We start from the raw sequence: 24,146 nt of genomic DNA, 5'->3' as shown, positions 1-24,146 counted from the left end.
TAGTCGGTTTGTACTCTACGTTCCTATTTATGACGAAGAGGTTACGAGTGGCAATATTTACTTTTGAAAATATCATATAAATTAAATACTTATGTAATAATTAAAATATATAATTTAAATATGTTTACTTAATTATAAAGATGAATATATTATGTTACATAGTTATCTTAATGGTGGCTATCAATAAAAGTGTCACCTGTTTCGAACAGTTAACGGAATCTAATTTCTCTTTTAAAAATCACTCGTTTCACAGTGTTAATTCTCAAAGAACTAGTAAATTTCTTTTTGATACAATTTTTCGAATAAGCTCTGGAGTTTCAAGTGCCTTCGGGTTTGACCCAGAGGATGATACGGAAAATAATGAAAGCACTAATCTTACAAAATGCGATTGCGGTAAGTTTATATTAATGCATAAATTGTGATAAATTTGAACTTTAGATACTATTGGCTAAAAACGTCACTTTCTAGTAAATTGGATAATTCGTTTAATAAGCTTAGAGGATCACAATTACTTAACGCATTTGTATTACATGTGTTACGTGAGATGAAGATCGTCAATATATTTAGTTTAATTTAAAAGGAAAAAAGGGTGTAGTTGTCAGAAGTCAATGCAAGTATAGATTACAGAAAACTGAGCGGCACATATCAACATATAGCCTGATATTAAATTTATCAATTCCCTTAACAAGCTTATATTTATAATTTGAAATTATAGTCGTCTCACAGTTTTTAATATGTAAGGACACTAACCATACCATGCAGAGATATATAGGTCAAACAGCAGAATAATCGAATCACGAGTGAGCTCTAAGCGTGCCTGCGACCATTTTGTTATAGCCAGAGAGAGTAAGAGTGCTAAGAGTGTCGGCCGTGCGCCGGCCTCGAGAGTCGAACGATCAATATGAAGCTTCCATTCGCTCATTGCACAACGTCGCTGTGGTGGCAACGCTGCTCTTTTTTATTCGATCACACTACAGGAAACTGCTTTGGCTTACACTCATTCTCTTTCAATCGTTTTACAACCGTTTACAGTCTGTGTATATGTCCGCGCAAGCAAAAGTTCCCACAATATCAATTTTTCTCAAAAGTCGGTGGCATGCTGCCGATGGGAAATTCTTGCATTTTAGCTCGTTGGTAAGGGTACCGTAGCGCTGGCATGTGTGTATTTAAAATACTTTGGATTCGCTATTCAAGCATACTTGCATATTTTGTATATGTATAGAAGAATTTATGCGCGTGTGTGCCTGTTGTTTGCCCGCCTTCTTGTCCCTTGCAAATTCGCCAATATTTGAAGTTTTTATGATATCTGAATTTCGAGCTCGTCCTTAATCCGTTTCCAAGTTGTTTTTTAAGCAAATTGGGTAAATATTAAGAGCTAGAGTCACCAAACTTGATATGTTGTTTCTAGAATATTATATATATCAAGTATCTTTATTTTATACCTATCGCCACCTTCCCGCTACCACCGCAGAGCTATAAATCAAGTCAATAACCCAATTTGTATTGTCGACCAATTTGAGCCACAATTTTAATGCTATTGACCTTATGCAATTTACTTTTTAAAAATACACAAATATTCTATGGTATAATATTATATAATGTAGAACATTCATGGAGATCGGCAGAGAAAGACGTGTTGACGGCACCAGCGCAAATTCGAAGAATATCTGTATGCATGTACACACACACATTTATGCGCGTCTTCTTCTTATTCGTCAAAGGCATTAAAATTGGGATTGTTTTTTTCTGTGCTACTATTTTAATTGGTTTTATCTCACTAAGACTCAATTATTGGTGTGGCTGCTTAGAAGAGGAGGTCGCAAGTGGTGTTGCCTGTCGCGAGTTCGAGACCTACCAGGGAAACTATATTTTTTTTTTGTAGCTGTTATAGTTCTTGACTAGAGACGGTGGCAAATAGTGCGGTTAGAGCGCGTGCTGCATTTGGTGTTTGAAGAATATATACACGATTCAATTCGCTACGTACGATTGGCTGAAATATTTGTTATCTTTGCTCCTGCTCAGCTGCAAGCACAAAACGAAAGTGAACCTCGACGAAAAGCCAAATTGTGCACCTGCGTGAAATCGACTTCTGTATGGACAAACTAATTCTAACGGTGCACTTCCAGCGTAAGAAGCGAGCGCCGCTTACAGAAAAAAACGATGCCCAGTAAGACTTAGTGACAATAGATATTTTCACTTCGCCCCGTAACAACGGGCAGCAAAGTTTGTCGCTAGCCTGCCTTCACCAAAGCTGGTCGACCGTGCTGTGCGTCGCTTCGTTTTCGAAGTACATTGAGCGAAAAAGTGTTGAACTTACGATCGACGCAAAGTGCTTTTGCCTTATCCATGAAATGCATGCTTTAATAAATTCATATATAACCCTAGATACTAACGATAACTTTTACAGGAAAATTTAAGAATTAAATAAATTTTAGACAATGCGCATCTTGTGCAATAACTATGCTAAGAAAATAGCACACATAGATTGATTTCACTTTTGTTTTTGGAGAGTAAGCTCGAGAAAAGTTCTTGTCTCAGCCAATGGAGTGCGAGCACTTTTGTTTGTATGCGTGAATTATGCCTGCATAACTACATAAAAAAATGTAAATGTGTGTTATTCACTGCTCCGGCTGTGGCTAGTAAAGAAATCAATTTTCTTAGTTTTCTAGCGCTGAGCATGATCTATCCCAAATTTGTGTTCATCACGTTATAATATATGATGTTGGCACGCCGTGCACTTAACCCTTTGATCTGAATGCCATGGCCTGCTGGCATTCAAATTTTTTACCTATTTGCGCCGAGATTCGGCTCTGGGATAACAATTTAGTACCCAAATTGAGTTGTTGTTGTTTCTACGCGACGACTTGTAGGAATGACAGAGAAACCAGCAACAAACATAGTAGCATTATCTGTCCCTTTTCTTCGCACTGAGTTTTCTACGTCCTCGAAATCTTGCACGAACTTTTCAGCTAACAAAACAGACGACGAGAAAACGTTGGGTTTTATGTGCACTGTTGTTGTTCTGTATTTGATTTGTTGTTGCTTCCTATGTTAAAGGTGCTTTATTTTTTTTAGTTTGATATTGCGTTTGCTGACCAACCTTAACCACCCTGCCGGTTTTAAAACGGTAATAAAAGCTCGGAGTGAATATTCCGCTCTTTATCTATTTAATACTCTATGCACGGCCCTTGTACAGCCGAAGCAGATACTAAATTTCATTTTGTAGCTTTTCGCTCTCTCGGCTGTGAGAGCGTAATGATACAGATTTCGTTCTTAATTTTCAAAAAATGACAGGGGTGCGACAGGGGTGTTCATTTATAATTGATTTTAAATCATCGTTGTCAAATATTGGGGAATTTATCATACCCGCTTTGGCTAGTGTAATTGTGAGTATCAAGTGGGATACTTAATTTATAAGTATTCTATTTTTTGCTAATAGTGTTTTATATAAATATTTTAGTTTTAATTATTTCGTTCACCGTGTTGTGAGTTTATTCATTTGTGCCTGTGTTTGTGTATTCATGACTACCTGCCTATTTCCTAATCGTCTATTATTTCTTACGAAAACTTTAAAGAAATACCCTGTTTTGTCTTGGATGTTGTTGGATCTTTCAATGCTACTGTGTTGGGCCTTTGCAATTTTATTTTTAATGGACTGCCTAAGTTCGTTATTTGTGGAAAATAATAATCGCGAAGGATTTGTTTAGTATTTTCATGTTGTATCGTGTATTAGGACAGACGGACAGACGGACGGACAGCAATTGATGCTGACTAAGAAAACATATTTGTGAGTGTAATAAATAGCATACGAATTTCAAGTTGTATGGTATTTATGTATGCTATTCTTTAGAGCAAGTTTTTGTCTAAGTGTTATGTATTTATTAGGCTCTTTTTTAATTATACCCTGAACCCCTTGAAAATGGGTAAAAAGGGTATAATTTATCTGTTTAAATGTAAATGTATATAACAGGCAGAAGGGAGCATCTTCGACCCCATAAAATATATATATTCATGATGAACATCAACAGCCGAACCAATTAAGACATGTCCGTTTGTGTGTCCGTCCGTCCGTATGTATGAACGCAAGGATTTTATAACCTATAAGCGCTAGAGATTTTAGCTGTAGGTCCTCCTAGCCAATGCGCAGATCGAGTTTGTTTCCGATAATCGATAGTTCACTCCGTTTCCAAGAAATCGATAAAAATCGATATTGACAGCCAAACATTCATGCGCGTTTGCTTCGAATTCTATTAACAACATTGCAATAGCGATTGTTTTTTTTTGTGAAAGTTGTCTGTCCCAAATTCGAGCCCTGCCGAGAAAAACAATTTTTTTTGCTGGTGTGGCTGTTGAGTAGTCAAGAATGGAACTTTTTTTTTAATTTATCTTTATTATTTCAAACGATCGCGTTGCGCTAACTGCATTTGGTGTTAGAATATAAGGGTTCAGGGTATTCGCTAGGCGGGAACCTAGGTACTTCGTTTTTATTTGTATTTTGACTGCATCTTGAACTCTTCTTGCATTTTTCTATTTAAGTATTTCTGTTTATTTTCAAATTCAATGAGCTCCTGTTGGGTAATTTTTAGCCTTTCAGGGTCATTAAAGTCCGGAGTCCCTGCTTCTACCTCTGCCAGGAGCGTTTTTATTTTCAATTTCTCTCCAAATTGTCTCCACTCATAAGCGAGATGTGGTCTGCGTTCAGTTCATTGTGCCGTCTGCTGCTGTTTTACCGCTTTATCTATAAGTTTTACGCCAAGGTCTGCGAGAATAAAACAAATAAAGTTGAGTTCCATGGCAGCTATTTCTTTTTGTTCGTACTTGTTTAAAGTATCGGTTATCATGCGTTTTGTTTGGCGAAATGATGCCGTCAGGTATGGGTCTATTTACTTGGGCTATAAAAATGTTAATATTTAGAGTTCACAGAAAATTACATTTATTATATCCTTCTAAACAATGTCACATACCCTCTGAATCAGCATTTCTTTATCTAAGAAATGCATTAGGTGTCGAGTTTTTTCCAAACAATTCAATTTGATCCGAGTTAGTTCCACTTTTTCTTTTATTATATGTTTTCAAAAGCATTAGGATGGGTTGTCTATTGATTCGGTATCTTGGCGGTATGGCAATAGCCATTCTTAATTCTCCTTGTTCGATTTATAACATACTGATTTCGTATGCAAGTACTGCTGCAACGTACGAATTTGATTAAATTAGAAGAGCTAGAGTCATCGAACTTTTTATTTTGCTTCTTGATATATATATATATATATATATCAAGTACGTCCCACTTCATAGATATCGCTACCTTCCAGTTATCACCAATTTAAGCCACATGTTTAATGCAATTGATTTTTAGAGAATATACAAATATTCTATATCACAAAAAAATCTGCTTTGAAAAATACTCATACAGTGGATGATTAGTGCGGTTTTTTGAATATTATTTTGATGTCTTAATTTGAGGTCGATTTATGATGCCTTATGCCTTAGTTTAGGTCGGATTGAGTTGTCCCTACGTAAACACTATTGCCCTTATTTTAGGTTAATTGGTAAATTATGTTGCTTTTGTCGGTCATAAGGATTTTTGACTTTATCTTTTTAAATAATTTTCGTAACGTATTCGTAGGTTTGTTTATAAATATCATGTGCATATTTCGTCAAAAGTCTTGGCTTTATTTTCAATTGATTAGTTATTTTGATCAACAGTTGCCCCATTATTATGGTTGCGATTCCTAGGGAGCCCGGTGACCCTATTGACATTCCTTTTAGTTGTGTGTATATACTGTCTTCAAATTACGGAATAATTCGTATAAACCAGAATAATATTTAAATAAATTGTTTTTAAACCTTTTATTTTAACAATGAATCTCGACCTCGAGCCAGCCAACACAATAATTTATTTTTATTTTTTTTTAGTACAATAAGATTCGATTTTAGATAGTTTTTTTTTTAATCTAAAATCACAGTATATAAATGAGCGGTCTATATAAATTACTTCTTTGTTATTATTAAATTATTATGAATATGTTGTATGTTATGTTGTAGCTGCCGTAGGTGGTGAATTTGAATGCTAATGAATACTACTGCTGTCGCTGTTGACGCTTAATGCTGCTCTAGTTGTTTGCTGATGTAACACTTTTCAGTTGCTGGTGACGTTGTATGCAGCTTCTGTTGCTATTGGGATTTGCAATCTGTTGCTCCCGTCGGTGGTGTATCAGTTATTGTTGGGTTATGTTATTTTCTCGTTGGGCACTACTTAAAAAGTAGTAGTTAAGTTAAAATTCAACAAAATCTTAAGAGCATATTTTTTTTAATGTAGGGTACTGTCATTGTATGTGTTATTAATGAGTCCGCTTTCCATCGGAGCGAAATCTCGCACTATTTGGTGAAATAACTCAATAATATAATCAGTTCAATGTCGAAAACCTTTTCTTAGAAATCAGGAATGGAATGAGCTGACTGCGACTGGCTATGCTTGGGCGCTGTGTGGCTGTCACGCCCAATCACGGTCGACCGGTAAGTTATGTCTACGATCGGCCGTTGAACGAGCATTCTGTCCGAGTAGGTTAGTTATAGGACACTCCAATCGTGGCCCGCTACTGATAGGAGCCTTCCTACGCTAAGCTAAGATTTTGTTGCAAAAAATGTCTGGCCTAGCATAAAAAGCGCGAGCCCGAAAAAAGGCAGCCTTCAATTCACTCTTGGGAACACTAATGAGCTGGCATATCTCAATATGCGCTTGAACTTCGCCACAACGATCAACAATGGCAGTCGAACTCACCGACGGCAACTTGCACCGTCGCGGTCGTTCGGCAGGGTCATACAAGCTGCAAGCTAATGTGGCGAATATTCAAGATGTGTAGGGTATAAGCTGCGGCAAACTGCCTCCCAAGCTCATCAATGGCGCCCACAACTCCAGCTCACGTTGCGGGCCGACATGCACACACATACGCACCCTGTTGGCAAATAAGCAGGGGAAAGTTCTCCGCGGCTCAGGTATTTGTATAATGCATTTCACTTTTTTGTTTCTAATACACAATCCTTTTCTTTTATTGTGTGACGATGGTTGCGTCATACTATACATCGCCACCAGTCATATTGGCTACGCACTGGTGTTCATTAAACACTAACTATTTGTATCACAACCGAGCACTATACCCGTGCACTGTGCACCAAGTACTACGCTTTCCAATAAACTTATTTTGCGTTGCTTGCAGGTCCGTAGCCGACTGACTCTGCTGCGCTCGAGCCCATCACCGCTTATGTGCGCGCCCACTGCGCAGTTAACATCAAAGTCGTTTTTTCCCTTCCTTACTGACTCCTCTGCCATGCTTTATTTCTCTGCGTCGACTGCGCTGCCTGCTTCTTTTGCCATTTTCCGAATGTGCTTTTCTCAACGAATTAATAACATCATCGAGGCGGCCGACTTAAATTTAAAAATAAAACGTATACCTGTTATTTATTTTTAGATTGTGGATTTTCGAATGAAGAAAATCGCATTGTCGGTGGAAAACCAACAGGAGTAAACCAATTCCCATGGATGGCTCGAATCATTTATGATGGCAAATTTCACTGCGGAGGATCTTTGTTAACAAAAGACTACGTTATTTCAGCAGCTCATTGTATAAAAAAATTAAGAAGATCCAAAATCAGAATTATATTTGGCGATCATGACCAACAAATAACATCTGAGTCGCAAGCAATCCAACGTGCGGTAACTGCTGTTATAAGGCATAAAAACTTTGATTCAGATACCTATAACAACGATATTGCATTGTTGAGACTAAGGAAACCTATAATATTTTCGAAAATAATTAAGCCAGTTTGCCTTCCTCGATATAACTATGATCCAGCAGGTATTTATCTATCAGAATATAGCTATAATTTTCGAAAATAATTTAGCCATTAAATTCGATATAACTATCAATTAGCAGGTTTTTATCTATCATAATATATTTAAGTTAAGTTTATATTTAGATATAAGACTGTATTTCATGACTGATCCAATTGGCCGAAATCCTAAGCAAAAGAGAGGGAGGAAAACCGAAAACCACCAAGTTGAACGATAAAAGGTCATGCTGCACAGGGTAAAGTGCTTTACTTCAGTCGGTGTAAATTAGATCAGTTTGCATTCTTGAAAGAAAAGCTTCATTTACCAAAAAATTAAATGAAAGCAGTATGTTAAAGTTCACGAATTCGAAAAACTTATTTGCAGAAATGCTGCAAAGTCGAAGGAATTATTTTCTCGAATATGCTGGCGATAGCGGACAGTTTTGCAATGTCCCTGTAATTTGTTATATCAGACTTTCCACCTTTTATTGGAAAGTCGAATGATATAAGATTCTTTCCAAAGAGATTTGAAGAAAAAGGATTCAATGGATAGATTAAAAACCGTTGGGAATGGACGAAGAAGGGAAGCAGAACACTCCTAGAAGAGACTAGGAGGAGAGTAAGAAGATTTTAAAGTATATATGGCTGAAATAAGAGAGGGATTAAAAATAATATGATCATTAACATTATAATGGCAAGACATTTTGATATATGACTTTTATTTAGGCTAATATCGATACACTTTTAGCATGTTATTTATCCCTATTGAATTACGATATCTATATTACTTTTATGAAGACATAGCCTACGGCGCTACTTGTAAGAGTAACTAATTTGAACATTAATGAATTAAGAACACAAAAGTGGTGTCAAAATGAGCATTAAAAACGACCAATGGAACGCCATTAGTTCAGAGCTTATGCAATAAATGACAAACTGCAAGTGCGGAAAAGACTTAATAGTGCAAGTTTCCAACGATTTCAATGGGCAATTCAACTGGCCAACGATTATGCAAGGACGCATATGGGAGCTGAACGGAATACAGCGCTACGCACTCTGATAAGTCCCAGGCAACCAGATATACTACAATTCAGCGGTATTAAGCAATTACTTATTTAATACCTCGCTGACAAAGGAAACATTAAGGCAGAGATTTCAAAATCTGTCATCTTGCAAGTGCGGCTCGTTTCTAGACAGAATGCTAAAGAACAAATGCTGTTTGGCATGCAAAATCGCAGCACTTGCAATAAGGCAATCGCTAGCAGCCATCAGCATTTGCAGACGCAGACATAGCTGCATACTACGATCAGCAAAAAGGGTTAGTGACTTACGGAGCCCAAAGTGGGATTTTCGCCAATCAGCAAGAAGCCTTTAAGCGGATTGAATCAAGGAAGCAAGTGCAAGAGGTGCACCATTTGCGCTGCGCTATGCCTATGCCGAGGAGATCGACGCAAAAATGGCTGAGGGCATCTACAAACGAGTTGGGTACTCAATATGGGTAATCAATGTGGTAACGAAGGTACACGAATCAGTGGCAGCAGGCACCCGACCGGGCATATTAAACCAAACAAATGAATGCACATTGCTTGCACACTTGGGTGCGACTAATGGATATTTATATTTGCGTATTGAAAAAAACTTCGCACACGTACTGACGTTAAACTTGGAAACACACGATCACATTCTACCCACTCGTGCAGTGTACGAAACAGCGAAGATAACAGCAAACAATGAAAGTCACATTAAAAAAAAATATTCCAAACGTTCGTAACTCCTTTGATAATATTCTAACATTTGCGAATAATGTTGATGAGTTGATAAGTACATTAGAAGCAACATTAGAAAAATAATAGAACCTGAGACACAAGATTAAATTAATAAAGCAGACTGAGGACAACTTTAAAGAATAAAAACCATCTCCAATCGAACACCGGCAACTGTTTCTTGGAAAATAAGCTTACTACTCAAAGTTTATACCAAATCTGTTAACATTACACAAACATCTGCGCGATAAAGTACGACAATTCTACATGCGAACATTCGAAGCGACCTCTAAAATGCTCCGATCACTATTGGGAAGATCAAGTCGTCATAAGAGCGCATTCACATGAAGTACCTTACATCTGTTGGCGTCGTACATCGCAAGTTATCACTCCACAACAGACGATCAAGGAGAAAGAAAAGTTCAAATCATCTACCACATTGAAAAACAAGTAAGAGGTTCGAGTCGGGAGCTTCCGACTAGGGGATACCCTGAACCCTCTTCTTTCAACACCCTGCATTTGGTATATACGGATTAAGTTATCGATTATCGGAAACAACCTCGATCGGTGCAGGCACCTACATCTAAAATTTCAAGTCTCTAGCTCTTATAGGCTCTGAATTCATTACGTTCATACATACGGACAGACAGACAGACGGACATGGCTAGATCGACTCGGCTATTGACGCTGATCAAGAATATATATACTTAATGGGGTCGGAGATGCTTCCTTCTGCCTGTTACATACATTTGGATTTTGCACAAATACAATATACCCTTATACCCATTTTTAATGGATTTAGGGTATAAAAACGTAAACGAATTCTTGCAGCAATACTGCCCGCATAGCATAATTGGCTTATCACCAGCAAAACTTTTCTTGGATCGAAAATTAGGTCAGCGCGTAGATTTGATCAGACCAGAAATCATCAAGGAAAAGATATAACAATAAATTCTACAAAAGATATATCAATCAAATCCGAGGAGGAAACAAATCCAACCAACGCGAACAGAGCAAACTGTATGTCGCTCGACGCGAGTACATAAACCAAGAATTATATTCTCACTAGTCCCAAGGAAGTGGAAGAAATGTTATGTTTTGACTTTAATTTAAGCTAATACCGATAATATAACTTCCCAGCATGTTAGTTATCGCCCCATTGAACCACGAACCATATATAACTTTGATGATGCAATACTTTTATTGTGCAGTTGAATAAACATGAATTAAACACAAAAGACATGTTATTAGAGCAGCCAGGGAATAAGTTGGAAAAAATAGTATAAAGCTTAGCTGTATTAGTTCAATTTACGCTTCAAGTTTACTGGATTGCATGTATCGCCTAAGATGTTCAAAACTTAATGACATTTGACATTGACAATTTAAGAAAATTATGATGTATATGATGTACCCTGTTGTAAAGAATTTTGAATAATTTGGGTCGTCTATTTGAATCATTAGTGTTGAAAGCTCCTTAAATGTTATTGTTCCTTCCACCGTCCTAGCTTAAATTTTATTGATTCAAACTTTAAATTAAAAACAAAATTTGACTGCTTCTAAATATTTGTTTGGCAAGCCTGAGGCTCGGAGTTTCATTCAACACAATAAAAAATACAAGTTTGTTTCAATTTGTATTTCACCGTTTTATTTTTAGCTGACTTGGAGATTAAAACTATTTGGTTATTTAATAAGTGTATACAAATGAGTGTAATTTTCTGTTTTGTAGCTTAGTCGTTCGATGTTTGGTGTGTTTATTATAAAAAACATTTCCAATGTACACCGCTTATTGTAGTGTTGTTCTTTCTGTAGTATTGTTGTATCCAAGTTTGGTGTGCGGTTTTCATTCATACAGTGGGTCATTAGTGATATTCTGATAATTCGAAGCCTGATTTGTGTTGTGGCTTTCTAGTTGTACCCTGAGCAAGGGATTACCCTGAACCCTCTACTACCAACACCATATGCAGCAATGTTTCATGCATGTTAGTTAGGTTTAGGGTGAAGCGAGAGCGCAATAAAGCTTTATCACTCGCTCTGGAAGCGATTTCGCCGTGCTGCGCCGCCTTTGCTTAATTGAGGCTTAAATTGTCAGTTGTCGAATTATATCAAAGCGAAACGTACTAAACCGCATAACCAGTGTTTTTAAAGCCACCGCCATTTCGTCGTATTTCGTTTTTAATTATATAAACTAATATAATTTTTCATAACGCCCCCGGGTGGATTGTGTGGTTTAAGTGCAAAGCTGTGACTCGCGAGTGACTTCAAATTAACCATTCAAAGTAAATCGCGTCGGCCGAAGACCAATGCTTATTATCTGTCCATCGGTGGAGAATGTCAAGGAAAGTAGATTTCAAAGTGAAATGTCTGCAACAGCAGGAACTGTAATTAAAATGTGCATGCACTTACTAACCGCCTTAGATATTTTTATAAAATTTAGTATTTGTGCAGTTTAGTAATGGGAATGATAATTAGTGTCAAAATTTAATTATCACTACAATTTCATTTCGCTTGTCAGGTCCCCCCTCTTGCTATCACTCGCAGCCACTATAAATTATACAGTTGTCCGAGACCAAGCAATTTTAAATTAATACAGTACACGCATACATATACACGTACATAGCAAGCCAGCTGCAACCCGTTTCATTTCGTTCCGCTTTGTTTTATTGGCGCGTTTCGGTCAAGAGACGATCGCTGTCCTTCGCTTTATTGATTAGGAAAATCAGATTTTTTAATTCGTTTGGCAACTTCGATTTTAATTCAAATTAATAATTATTAAATGGAATTTAGAATCAATATGGCTACTTAGGAAAATTTTGGATATTCAAAAAAGAATAGCAATATGTCCGTTAAAGGCATAATGCATTTAAATAATCAAATAATACAGGTTAAATTAAACCTAGAGTCTGCAGAGTTAGAATGTAGATTAGAAATGCTGTCCTCACATATAGCTGCAGCCTTAAAATATTAGACTCGAGTAGAAACTTTTGACCCAGATGATGAGTATCGTGCCGAGCTCGAAGAACTTCTTGTCGTTACAAGAGCTCGTCTAAGATTATCAAGACATTAAGGCCTGCAACGCTTACAGCCATGTCCGTTACAGCTCCACGCACGTCTTCCCAAGTTTAGTGGAAAATCTGCCGAGTTTAAGAATTTTATAAGCCTGTTCGAAATTCTTGTTCATAACCGTTATGCGATCTCGTGCATAGAGAAATTCAATCACTGATCTCATGTCTTTCTGGTGAAGTTCTAGGCACTGTTAGAGCGTTTCAAGTCAGCGAGGAAAATTATTTAGAAGCATCTGACAGTCCAAATTGAATAAAAATATCTCTTTAGCCTGCCAAAAATAATACAACCTTCTACGGTATTATTGAGATCAATGATTGATACTGTCTCCGCCATCTATGGCTCGCTCATTTGCGATTCTCATTCACCTCGTTATGAACAATGACCAGGCGAATATGGAAAGATCAACTCGATTTTGCAATCTACCGAAACCATACCATATGGTCAATGCCAGTGGTTGAAAATCCCTGAGAACCTGCAATTGGCTTATCCATATTTTCATAAGCCAAAGAAGATCGACATGCTCATCGGAGCTAAGACTATCTTTGAGCTTCTGTCTGTTAGTCAGATTAAACAAGGTCCGAATTGTCCGATTCTGAAAAAGAAACTTGTTGGCTGGATTGTATCAGGGCGTTACACGTTGTTAAGTCATGAGAAGACTCATGCTCTTAATCTGAGTTGCCAAGCAGTCTTATACGATAGTCTTATATCGATAGACAAAACATTGCAGAAATTTTGTTTGTTGAAAGAGTTGCCTTCAGCCAAAAAGGTCCGAACAGTTAAACAGCAGTCAAGTACGAGCCAATTTCTAGATAGTTTGGAAATATTGCCGCCAGGTCGATTTAAAGTGCGACTGCCATTCAAATCAGACTCCAATCAGCTTTGGAACTCCTTCCTTCCTTGAAAGCCGCTTATCTCCAGATCCCGAGCTTAAGCGTATGTACTTGGAATACAAGGAGGAATTTTTAACATTAGGTCACATCGCTAAAAAAGATGATCAGATTCGAAGTACTCCGGAATGAAGTAGTGCCATTTCACATCAGTGTGTTTTAAGACCACAAAGCACATCGGAAGAGAGTAAGCCAAAGCAGTTTACTGTAGTGTGCGCGAATAAAAAGACAGTTATGACATTCTACCACACAAATGATACGTACTTCTATCGGTTTTAAATTTCAAATAATTATTTTTTTGTTATATTATTGATGAACCTGTGTTATTGTCACATTTTTAAAACTTATCATTCATAATTAGTCTCATGGGTTTCTTCTGTTTCTATTTCTTCTGAGGTATCGTGATGAACACTTGATGTTTACAATTCAAAGGACGTTGCATTCTGTCCTGATTGTATTTTTGGTGGAACTCATGGTGAGCCCTCTGATTCTATTTAGTGCATGATAATTATGGTTTCGGTCTCGGCTTGCATTGGCATTGGTAATGAACTTGCCACTTGATTCAAATTTTGATAATAATTTGCCGTTATTTTAATAATTGTGGATGTAATTTGCCTTTGGTCTATCTTCTCGTTGAGCTACTTGCTTTTTGTATCGCCGTAATATCGGATTTGGTTGAATTATTATTGAATTATTATTTTTGGTAATTTCCATTAAGTGACATCCATTATTGATTGCATTATGCATAAGATTCGTGTATAATGTTAAGCTATTTTGATTGCTTTTTATGGCTTACTTATTTATTATTAATAAATATTTGTTTTGAAGATCCTCGATAAGCTAACTGGAGTTTCCTTGGTAATTTGTGTTATACAGTTTTCTACGAATTTCTTCGAGAGATGTTTGGACCTTAAATTCCTCGATGCGTCCGTTCCTCAACTCCGACTGCTGTCATTTGTAATACATTCAAAACGTAGAGAGCTATTGAACTACAAGTCACTGGAGAATAGCTCTAAACAGGTTGCTATGTTGGCGGACATCTCATTTTGGGTAGAGATTTCGTATGTAATTAATCCTGCACCTACCTCAGTTGGGAGAAGACCTGCCTCAAATGTTGTTTTGACATTTCTATTGTAATAGTATAACAATATCCAGTAATTAAAACATATGCAAAGCCATGTGTACTGTTATGTAGTAACATTCGCTCACAACCCAAAAATCTGTATTGGTCAGCGTTATATTCAATATAAACATGACGTACGATGACGCCTTCTCGTAAGATCTTGGACTTAATTATCTCAGTCGATTTTAGTTTTAGCGACGTATCCCACAGTCTTTCAGGCTGTTCCAATTAGGTATCATGCGAATAGTTATTTTAAGAAATACATTTTTATTTTTTTATTTCACTATCGGTAATTTATTAATTGTCAACAGAGTTTTTTTTATTGAGGACTATCAAATTTATACTCTGAATATGAGCTGCTTCGGTATCTGTTGCGGTTGCTAGAATCTTTAAAAATTGAGTACATTTTAAGTTGAAATTTGATGTTGACTGATGTCAATTTTATCACCAGACAATCCATCTACATGATTTGGTTATGTGGGGGTATGTGTGCTTCAATGCAATTATACTTATGTGTAAAATTACACATGCAAACATAATTGCTTGCACGGCCCTCATTGAGCCGAATCTGAGAGTACATTCTATTTTTAGCTTTTTCGCTCTAGAGGTTGTGAGAGCGTAATGATTTAGATTTAGTTTTCGTTCTTAATCTTTAAAAAATCAAGCTGCATAGAAACATTTTGTTGTATGGCGTTACTCATCTTAGTCCTTAGATTGTCTTTGACATGGATTAGAAAGCTAATTATAAAAAAATAATTAATAATTTTTGTATATAAATGTATATGTTTGTGGAATATATGGAAATAAGTTTAGTAACAAGTTTAAAGAGTTGACTCCGACAAGTATATCGGCAGGACATATGTATCTTGTTGCCGTTAATTAATTTAATATTCGTAAAATTAGAACTCTTGGGGATAACATAGCAGCACTAACCAAACAACATATAGACTAGACATGAGTACCAGAAGTAGACACAAAATGTATCGGTGGCATCTGGTCCAAACTCGCGAGTAAGGGAGTAAGATATACATATGATGTATTTTTGAACCGCTTACTCTACAGGAAAGTGCTGGGCGCCCTCGCTTCCATATGATTTGTACGATAGAACGGCAACGCTGTTAACTTTTATCTCGCTCGCACTTACTCTCAGCTCTCAATGCTCTCTCTATGTTTAGGGATCGTTTCAATGTGTGTGTGTGTGTATTTGTCCGACGAGCAAAACTGCGCACAAATTCAATTTTTCCCAAATGCTGAGGCATTTCTACCCTTTTGAAGGCACGGCTAATATGAAATAGAGAAAGGGTTTGCCACGTCGATGGGAAATTCTTGCATTTTAGCTCGCTATCGTTGGTAAGGGTACCCAAGCGTTGCCATGTGTGCATTTAGAATATTTTGGACTCGCTATACACGCATACTTGCATATTTTGTGTATGAATAGAAGCATTTATGCGCTTGTGTGCCTGTTGCTTGCCTGCCTGCCTGTCCCCGATGCAAATTTAACAAGATTTTAGGATTTCTGATTTTGGACCTCTACACACAGACACACGCATACAAATGTCTGTGAATGGGCTGATCATGGGCGCAAAAGAAAATACATTATTGGCACGCGTCTGACGCGCGCCCTTCTTTTTTATGATTTTTAATGAAATTTGAGTAAAAATAAAAATCTTTAAAATATTAAAATATACCAAATTAAAAAAAAAGGAGCGATTATATATTTATGGTTTTAATACTTTTGGTGATCAGTCACTTGACCCCCATGTGCAGGTGCTTGCCAAAAGTTGACCCTTTCGGCCCAACGAACTGCTGCAGGTAATAAGTGGTCAACATTCATTCACCATTCTTTTGAAAGGTGAAGCAGCAGTAACTTGTTAATTGTAACTGGTTGAGTAATTATCACCATCCCTAGTTCTCATTCCTACTTGCTACTATCACTAACCAAACAACATATAGACTGGTCATCCCATACAAACAGCGTTGTCACAAAAAGTATCGGAGGCATCTGGTCCAAAATCGCGAGTAAGGGAGTAAGATTAACATCTGATGTATTTTTGAACCGTTTACACTACAGGAAAGTGCTTGGTGCACTCTCTTCCATATGATTTGTGCGATAGAACGGCAACGCTGTTAATTTTTATGTCGCTCGCACTTACTCTTAGCTCTCAATGCTCTCTCTTTATGTTTAGGGATCGTTTAAATATGTGTGTGTGTATGTGTCCGACAAGCAACACTGCGCACAAATTCAATTTTTCTCAAATGCTGATGCATTTTTACCCTTTTGAAGGCATGAATAATATGAAATAGAAAAAGGGTTAGCCACGTCGATGCGAAATTCTTGCATTTTAGCTCGCTATTGTTGGTAAGGGTACCCAAGCGTTGCCATGTGTGCATTTAAAATATTTTGAACTCGCTACTCACGCATACTTGTATGTTTTGTATATGAATAGAAGCATTTATGCGCTTGTGTGCTTGGCTGCCTGCCTGCCTTGTGTCTTGACCAAACTCGGAATTTATTAGTTTTACTTTGCTCTTCATATAAATGCAAAATCCTATTAAGATCGGTACAATATAATATATATCTGGCGTAGGAACGATCGGCCAAAAATTAAGTTGTTGTGTGAAAAATCATTATGTTTTTTAAGATATCTTGACCAAACTCGACATTTCTTGTTTTACTATGGTCTTCATATAAATGCAAAATCCTATTAAGATCGGCACAATATGTCATATTGCTGCCATAGGAACGATCGGTCGAAAATTAAGTTGCTGAATGGAAAACTTTTTGGTCATTCAAGATATTTTGACTTAACACGGCATTTATGGATTTCATTATGCTCACTTCGTTATTGCAAAATATTATTTACAGTGGACTACTAGATCATATATCTGCCATAGGAACGATCGGTCGAAAACTAGGTTTTTGATTAAAAACCTTTTTTGTTTATCAGAATATCCTGCCCAAACTCGGCATTAACTATTTTCCCTTTGCTTCTTAGATTCGGAAAAAGCACTATAAGCCTTATGAAAACGTTGGGTCTGCAAGGTTATTAGATCTTCGAAGTGCCGAAGATAGCCTTCCTTTCTTGTTTAATTTATTAGTGATCGACAAAATGAGTTTTCTTTTTATTCAATAGATTATACATACAATAGATAATGGAATTATATGCTAAATGCCTAGAGAACACAATTTTCTAAATAGCATCACCGACCGACGGAGGTGTTTTATTTGAGAGTCCGGGCAGCTGTGCCCCTTTTCAGAGCTAATTTTGTCAGTGACGCTATTAGAGCCCACATCTAATCAGAAGGTTGTAAGTAGGAAAAAAGTGTTGTTAAGTAAAATTAAAATTTTTTCAGCCTGTCCGGCAAGCAAAATATCCCTGCTCATAGCTGGGAATGGTCCCGAAGTTATTCTGAAAGCAACGATTTTTCTAGTGGTAGAGAAAGCTTGGTAGAGAAATGATACAACTATTATAATTTTTACATAGCACGCGAAAAGGATTGTGCATAGCGTAGTCTGTTGTGCACGTAGATAGGAATAAGGGCGATAATTTCTGGTTGGTCTAGCCGGAACAGAGAATTGAAGACGCCCTAGCAGAAAAGGAGAATCTATGTCGCCAATAATCAACTTATGTAGAAGGACAACACCGAGAATTGTCCTACGGTTGGTTAACGACGGAAGGTTGAGAAGAAGCAGTCTGCTGGAGTAGGATGGCAACCGAAGATTGGGGTCCCAATTTAAACCTCGTAGGGCAAAAAGCAGAAATTGCTTCTGCACAGATTTAATACGATCATGGCTATTGTTATACTGTGGAGACCAGATCCAAGAGCAATATTCAAAGATAGGGCGAACAAGAGAGATGTACAGAAGTTTTGTTATAAAAACTCTTTAGACCATCGTTTAATGAATCCAAGTACACTTTTTGCCTCATTAACGATGGTATCTATGTGGAGATTGAAACAGAGTTTAGAATCAAAAATAACGCCTAGATCCTTAACTGTTAGTATACGTTGCAAAGGGATATTGTCGATTGTATAACTGACAAGATAAGATGTACGATTAAATGTCATAAAATACACTTTAAACAATTTAGATGCAATTGATTGGCCGAACATCAAAGTTGCATAGCGTTTAAATCGTCTTGTAGACGAGAATGATGTTGGGAATTAGTGTTTGATAGAAAAAGTTTTACATCGTCCGCATACATGAGTACACGGGCATGTGAGGGGAGATCATTTATAAAAAGAGTAAAGAGCAAATGTCCAAGATGACTACCTTGAGGAACACCAGAAGTAACGTGAACGCGTTTAGAGTTAGTCAGCCTCAGCATTACTCTTTGGGTCCTACCTTTTAAATAAGAATTAATTCAATGCAAAAGAGACGCAGGGAAACCTATTCGGTCAAGTTTAAAAAGTAAACTGTCATTGTGCACAGAGTCAAACGCTTTACTGAAGTCAGTGTAAATGACATCAGTTTGCATTTTCGAAAGGAAAGCATCATTTACCAAGGAAGTAAACAAAAGCAGATTGCAAGTAGGTGACCAATTCTTTAGGAATCCATGGAAGAAATAGTATAAGGGTATGAATTAGTGTTAGGACAGACTGAAGAGTAAGTTGATTGGAAAAAATTAACAAAGAGGTTAGCAGAATCAGTGCCACTGCTAGCTTTATCCATCCTAAGAAAAAAAGAAGATGGCAAACTTGAAGATTTACGCTTCTAGTTTACAAAATTATAAGACTGTCTTGGATTTTGGGCAAATTGCCTTTTACAACGAGTTAGGTAATTCTCATAGCATTGAGAGTTAAGAAGAACGAAGTTCGACTTGGCTAAGGAATATTTAGCCAAGTTTGTACACGAAGCAGTCTTTTTAAACATTTTAAAATATAAAAGTTTTTAGATGTGGTTTTGAAAAAGTAGTCGAAGCAATTGACTTATCTAATAGGGAGTTTAGGGTGTTATAAAAAAATTAATGGCAGTAGTCATATCAACCGAGTCATATAAGAAAGACCAATCGGTTGCATAAATAAGCTGATTCAGCAAAGACTAATTTTCTTTGTGAAAGCAACAGCTGGGCTTATTGGCTGATAAGCACGAAATGAAAGGACTACAATTGAGCATTGCAATCTCTAAAGTAGGATGATAGACATACTTAGGAAGAGATAAAGGAGGGGACCTAGACCCTTTAGAAATAAGGTAGTCGTTAACAAATACAAGGTCAAGTATTCTATTCATATGATTAAAAATTGAATTGATTTGAAACAACGAAAGATCAAGCATGCAGTCTATAAAATCGTGCCGTGCTGAGGGCACTAGATAAAGCAGTGAATAATGACCAAGAGATGTTCGGCAAATTAAAATCACCCAACACCATTAATGTCATTATCACGCACGTGTGAAGAAACTTCTTAAATACAAGTAATATGTTTCATATAAACTTGAATATCAGAAGAAGGAGGGACATCAGAGCATGTTATATAGATATTCCGTGTAGGAAAATACACCGTAACTAAGACAATCTCAGCGTCAGTAGGCGTACTGAAACTGAATAGTTCAGACTGGAGAGTGGTTTTAACGGCAATTAACACCCACCACCTCAAGTCGGCCGAGCATTTCTATACAAAATAAAGTTATTCGATAAAACCTTAAAATCAGATATGGTTAAGTTTAACCATGTTTCTGAAAATGCTACTATATCCGAATCGAAAGAAGTATTGGGCATGAAAAGATTTTTAAGCGTTAAAGTGAGACCTCTAACATTCTGATAATGAATAAAGATTTGGTCAGAAGATGAAGTTAGTTTTTTGGGTACGCCTTTTAGGCTTGAACTCGTGATCAATCATGTGTGGGGGCCAAAATTTTGGATCACAAATGATTGGGAACATATCATGTGAAACAATTATTTTGAATAATGATATTTCACGAGGGGTGGAGAAATTAAATTTGGTTATTGACACGCTAGCAGAAGGCTGCCTAGCAATATAGGCTGCCGCAATATAGGCTGCCGCAATATAGGCTGCCAATGAGTCAGTAGTGGTGTCCGACGAAAGTCGAGACACAAGAACTTGCCTTCGAGGGGCAACTACCGTTAAAGTAGGCGCTAATGGGGCTGTAGGTAATACAGGAGTTAGAGGAGCTAAAGAGGCACAATGATTGTTTTTAACAATCTGGGCAAGATTGCGCGCAGGTCTACCTTTGCGGCCAGGAGCTGACGGGGCTGAGGCAGTTCGAGTAACTGGGACGGAATCAGGTACGGGCTCTACTGGGACTACTACAGGGGTTGAAACAAGGCTAATTGAACAGTCGCCTGGAGAAGGCGATAAAGTCAACATTGGAGATACATCCAAGTTGCTTTGAAGGGACAAGAAAGGCGTAGGTGTCTGAACAGACGTATACATAATTAAATTTTAAGAATTGATTTCTTACAGAATTATATATTCTGAAATAATCAATTTGTTTGTCGATGCATTCTGGGCACGACCAACGCAAGCCGCCGCAGTCCTTCTTGGCAGTTTCAGCGATCTTGTCGCAATCACGCCCAGTGAGACCTGCACATTTAGCATGCATCATATTCGCACACAGCCAGCAATTAACAAATTGCGGCAGTGAAGAATCAGCAGCCTGCTTGAACGTGCACGGTTTCTTACAGCCCATCATTATTATTTGCATATGCAAGTTGCGAAAGCGCAGAGCAAAACTCAAACGGTGCACAAGATAGAGCAAGTACACAAACAAATTATTTGGAGCGAAAAGCAATAGAAAAAATTTTGCGAGAGCGCTATGCACAGGCAGAAATATGCAGCAGCGAACAAACAAGTGAATGCACAGGGGAGCACCAAAGCAAAAGAGTCAAAACAGGCAATAACAACAACACGGAACTGACGCCGCGTCTTATAAATGCAATAATTAACAGACTTACGCTGCACAACAGATAACACTTTGTACAATTTATAAAAGCTTTTTAAATAAAGCACCGAAAAATGCAAAATGTTGAAAAAAAAAGCAAGATTAAAGCGCAAAAATATATACAAGTCTTGGAGCACAAGTAAAACACGTCAATCATTCTCAACCTCGAACTCTCTCTTATGTCTCTCTCTTATATCTTAAGTACTTAATATATGGTGTTGCTGAGTAGAGGCATAGCAAGTGGTGTGGTTTGTCGCGAGTTCGAGCCCTACAGAGGAAAGTATATTTTTTGCTGGTGTGGCTGTTAAGTAGAGTCGACAGCAAGTAATGCGGTCGGTTGCCAGTTCGAATCCTGCCAAGGGATCTTTCCTTTTTAATTTATTTGGGCATAAGTGGAATAAGTGGGTTCAGGGTACTCCCTAGTCGGGAGCTCCCGACTAGAACCTCTTACTTGTTAACATTTAAAGTAGGTCAATCCCGCAAGGCGAAACCTATTTCGGGGCCGCTATTTTTGACTTTTGACTTTGACTTTGACGCAAGAGCACTAGCACATCTCTGCTGACCAGGAGGCTTATCAACAGACAACATTAGACAGCCGTTTTTTGGGCAAAATTTATTCCTACTTTACAGGTTTCATCAACCCCAATATCTTTCTATGCACGAAAATCAAATTCAATGCTTTAATTGAAAAATTTGGTGACAACTACTAATTCAGTTAAAGTATTATTATTGGAATTATTGGCGAACGAAGATTCTTACCATTCTTAACTTTTTATGAATCCATCAAATTTTTTATTATATGGCTTACGCTATGCTTTAATGAATTAATGGTTTATTAAGAAAACTTACTCGACTTCCAGTATCAATGAAGGCACGAACACTTGTACATCTCTCCTGTCTAGGCAGCAGGAAAAGTTGCATTGCCGATATACTTATTATTTGCTTCCAGGACGTTGTAGTTGTTGTAACCGAAAAGTTACACACTAATGTTTCGGTATCACGCTCTCGAGCTGCAAGCAATTCTCCCGTTTGCGCTAGACTTTGCATCAATGCTGCGTAAATGCTTATTTCGGGACAGTGGTTTGCAACTCGCTAGCTACCACTTTGTTCGCAAAGTTCACAATTTGCTGGCGCACCTTGGCGGCGTTACGAATTTCGTATTAGGGTGGCGCCAACCCGACGGCATCGCAAATATTCATTTAAGGATTTCACTATCTACTTGACATCGGACTTTTAAGACATATGTCTGCCATAGGAACAATCGGTCGAAATCCACGTTTTTGATAAAAACCAGTTTTGCTTATCTTCCCCAAATTCGGCATTAATTATTTGCCCTTTCTTAAATACAGGCAGAGCACTTTGAGCATTATGAAAAGGTTGGGTCTGCAAGGGTATTAGATCTTCGGCGTGCCGAAGATAGTCTTTATTTCTTGTCTTAATTTTATTTTATAGCCTGAATCCATTAAAAATGGGTTAAACTAGTATTTTGTTTTTGGGCAAATGTATGTAACAGGTGAAATAAAGAATATCCGACCCCAATAAATATGTTCTTGATCGACATCAACAGTCGGGTCGATCAACCCATGTCCTTCTGTCTGTCAATCCACATGCATGATCGAAGGTATTATCGTAGCATGAGCTGCATATGGTATTGGTAAGAGAATTTTCAGAATTTGCCCTAGTCGGGAAGGCGTTATAACTTGTTTTATTTTCGATTCTGTTAATGACCTGTTGTTCCCTAATCGGGATTTCCCGACTAAAGTGTCTTACTTTCTTTTAAACAATTTTTATTGATATAGGCGAGATTGTAGTGTGAGCTATTTTGTTTTTTCAACGAAACTGTGGCTATATTATTAAGGTAAACGCGAGAGGAAAAAATTATTTGAAATAGTAATTGTGACATACTGAAAAATGATAGGCAATCCCGATTTAAATTAGTATTCCAATCAGCCTAGCATATTTATATTACAAATTAATTGTTTTTCTTCTTCTAGGACGTATAGGAACCGTCGTTGGTTGGGGCCGTACATCCGAAGGAGGAGAACTACCTTCAATCGTTAATCAAGTAAAAGTCCCAATAATGTCTCTTGCAGAATGCCGAACTCAAAAGTATAAAAGCTCACGAATAACGTCAACTATGTTATGTGCTGGAAGGCCTCATATGGACTCTTGTCAAGGGGATAGTGGTGGTCCTCTCTTATTATCGAATGGTGTAAAATATTTTATAGTAGGTATTGTATCGTGGGGTGTTGGGTGCGGACGAGAGGGTTATCCAGGCGTTTACACACGTATAAGTAAATTTATTCCTTGGATAAAATCAAATTTAGAAAATACTTGCTTGTGTTCTTAGTTACAAATTTAAATAAAGTATTTATTTACAAAATTATTTGTTTGTACTAACAGATCCGCCCACGAGTCCGTCCGTATAGGGGTTAGTATTGTATATAATGATTGCGCTGATGCGTAAGGTTAATCTTTACGATTTATAGTCACATTCACTTGGACATTCAGAAGCAGATTACGATTTAATTTTATATGATGAATACCTGATTTGAGGTTTCAAATCTGACACACATACT

The 24,146-nt window shown here is 37.3% G+C and overlaps 1 protein-coding gene across 1 annotated transcript; it reads left to right on the top strand.

Moving 5' to 3' along the window:
* The first annotated feature begins 253 nt into the window (after positions 1-253).
* LOC6635271 (trypsin-1) lies at positions 254-24,146 on the top strand. The gene is made up of 3 exons (XM_015169292.3): positions 254-393; positions 7,470-7,856; positions 23,562-24,146. The coding sequence occupies exons 2-3, from the start codon at positions 7,541-7,543 to the stop codon at positions 23,915-23,917; spliced, it is 672 nt and encodes a 223-aa protein (XP_015024778.3). The 5' UTR covers positions 254-393; positions 7,470-7,540; the 3' UTR covers positions 23,918-24,146.

This window comes from Drosophila virilis, unplaced genomic scaffold, assembly GCF_030788295.1.
Source record: "Drosophila virilis strain 15010-1051.87 unplaced genomic scaffold, Dvir_AGI_RSII-ME tig00003822, whole genome shotgun sequence".
Taxonomy (NCBI): Eukaryota; Metazoa; Arthropoda; class Insecta; order Diptera; family Drosophilidae; genus Drosophila; species Drosophila virilis.
The sequence above is the reverse complement of the archived record's forward strand: the minus strand, read 5'-3'. Positions and strand labels throughout refer to the sequence as shown.

Bases quoted from the DNA above. Each gene is read 5' to 3' on its own strand.
- LOC6635271 (XM_015169292.3), top strand. From the start codon at position 7,541: ATGGCTCGAATCATTTATGATGGCAAATTTCACTGCGGAGGATCTTTG. The intron at 7,857-23,561 runs GTATTTATCTAT...TTCTTCTTCTAG, and splicing joins ATATAACTATGATCCAGCAG to GACGTATAGGAACCGTCGTT.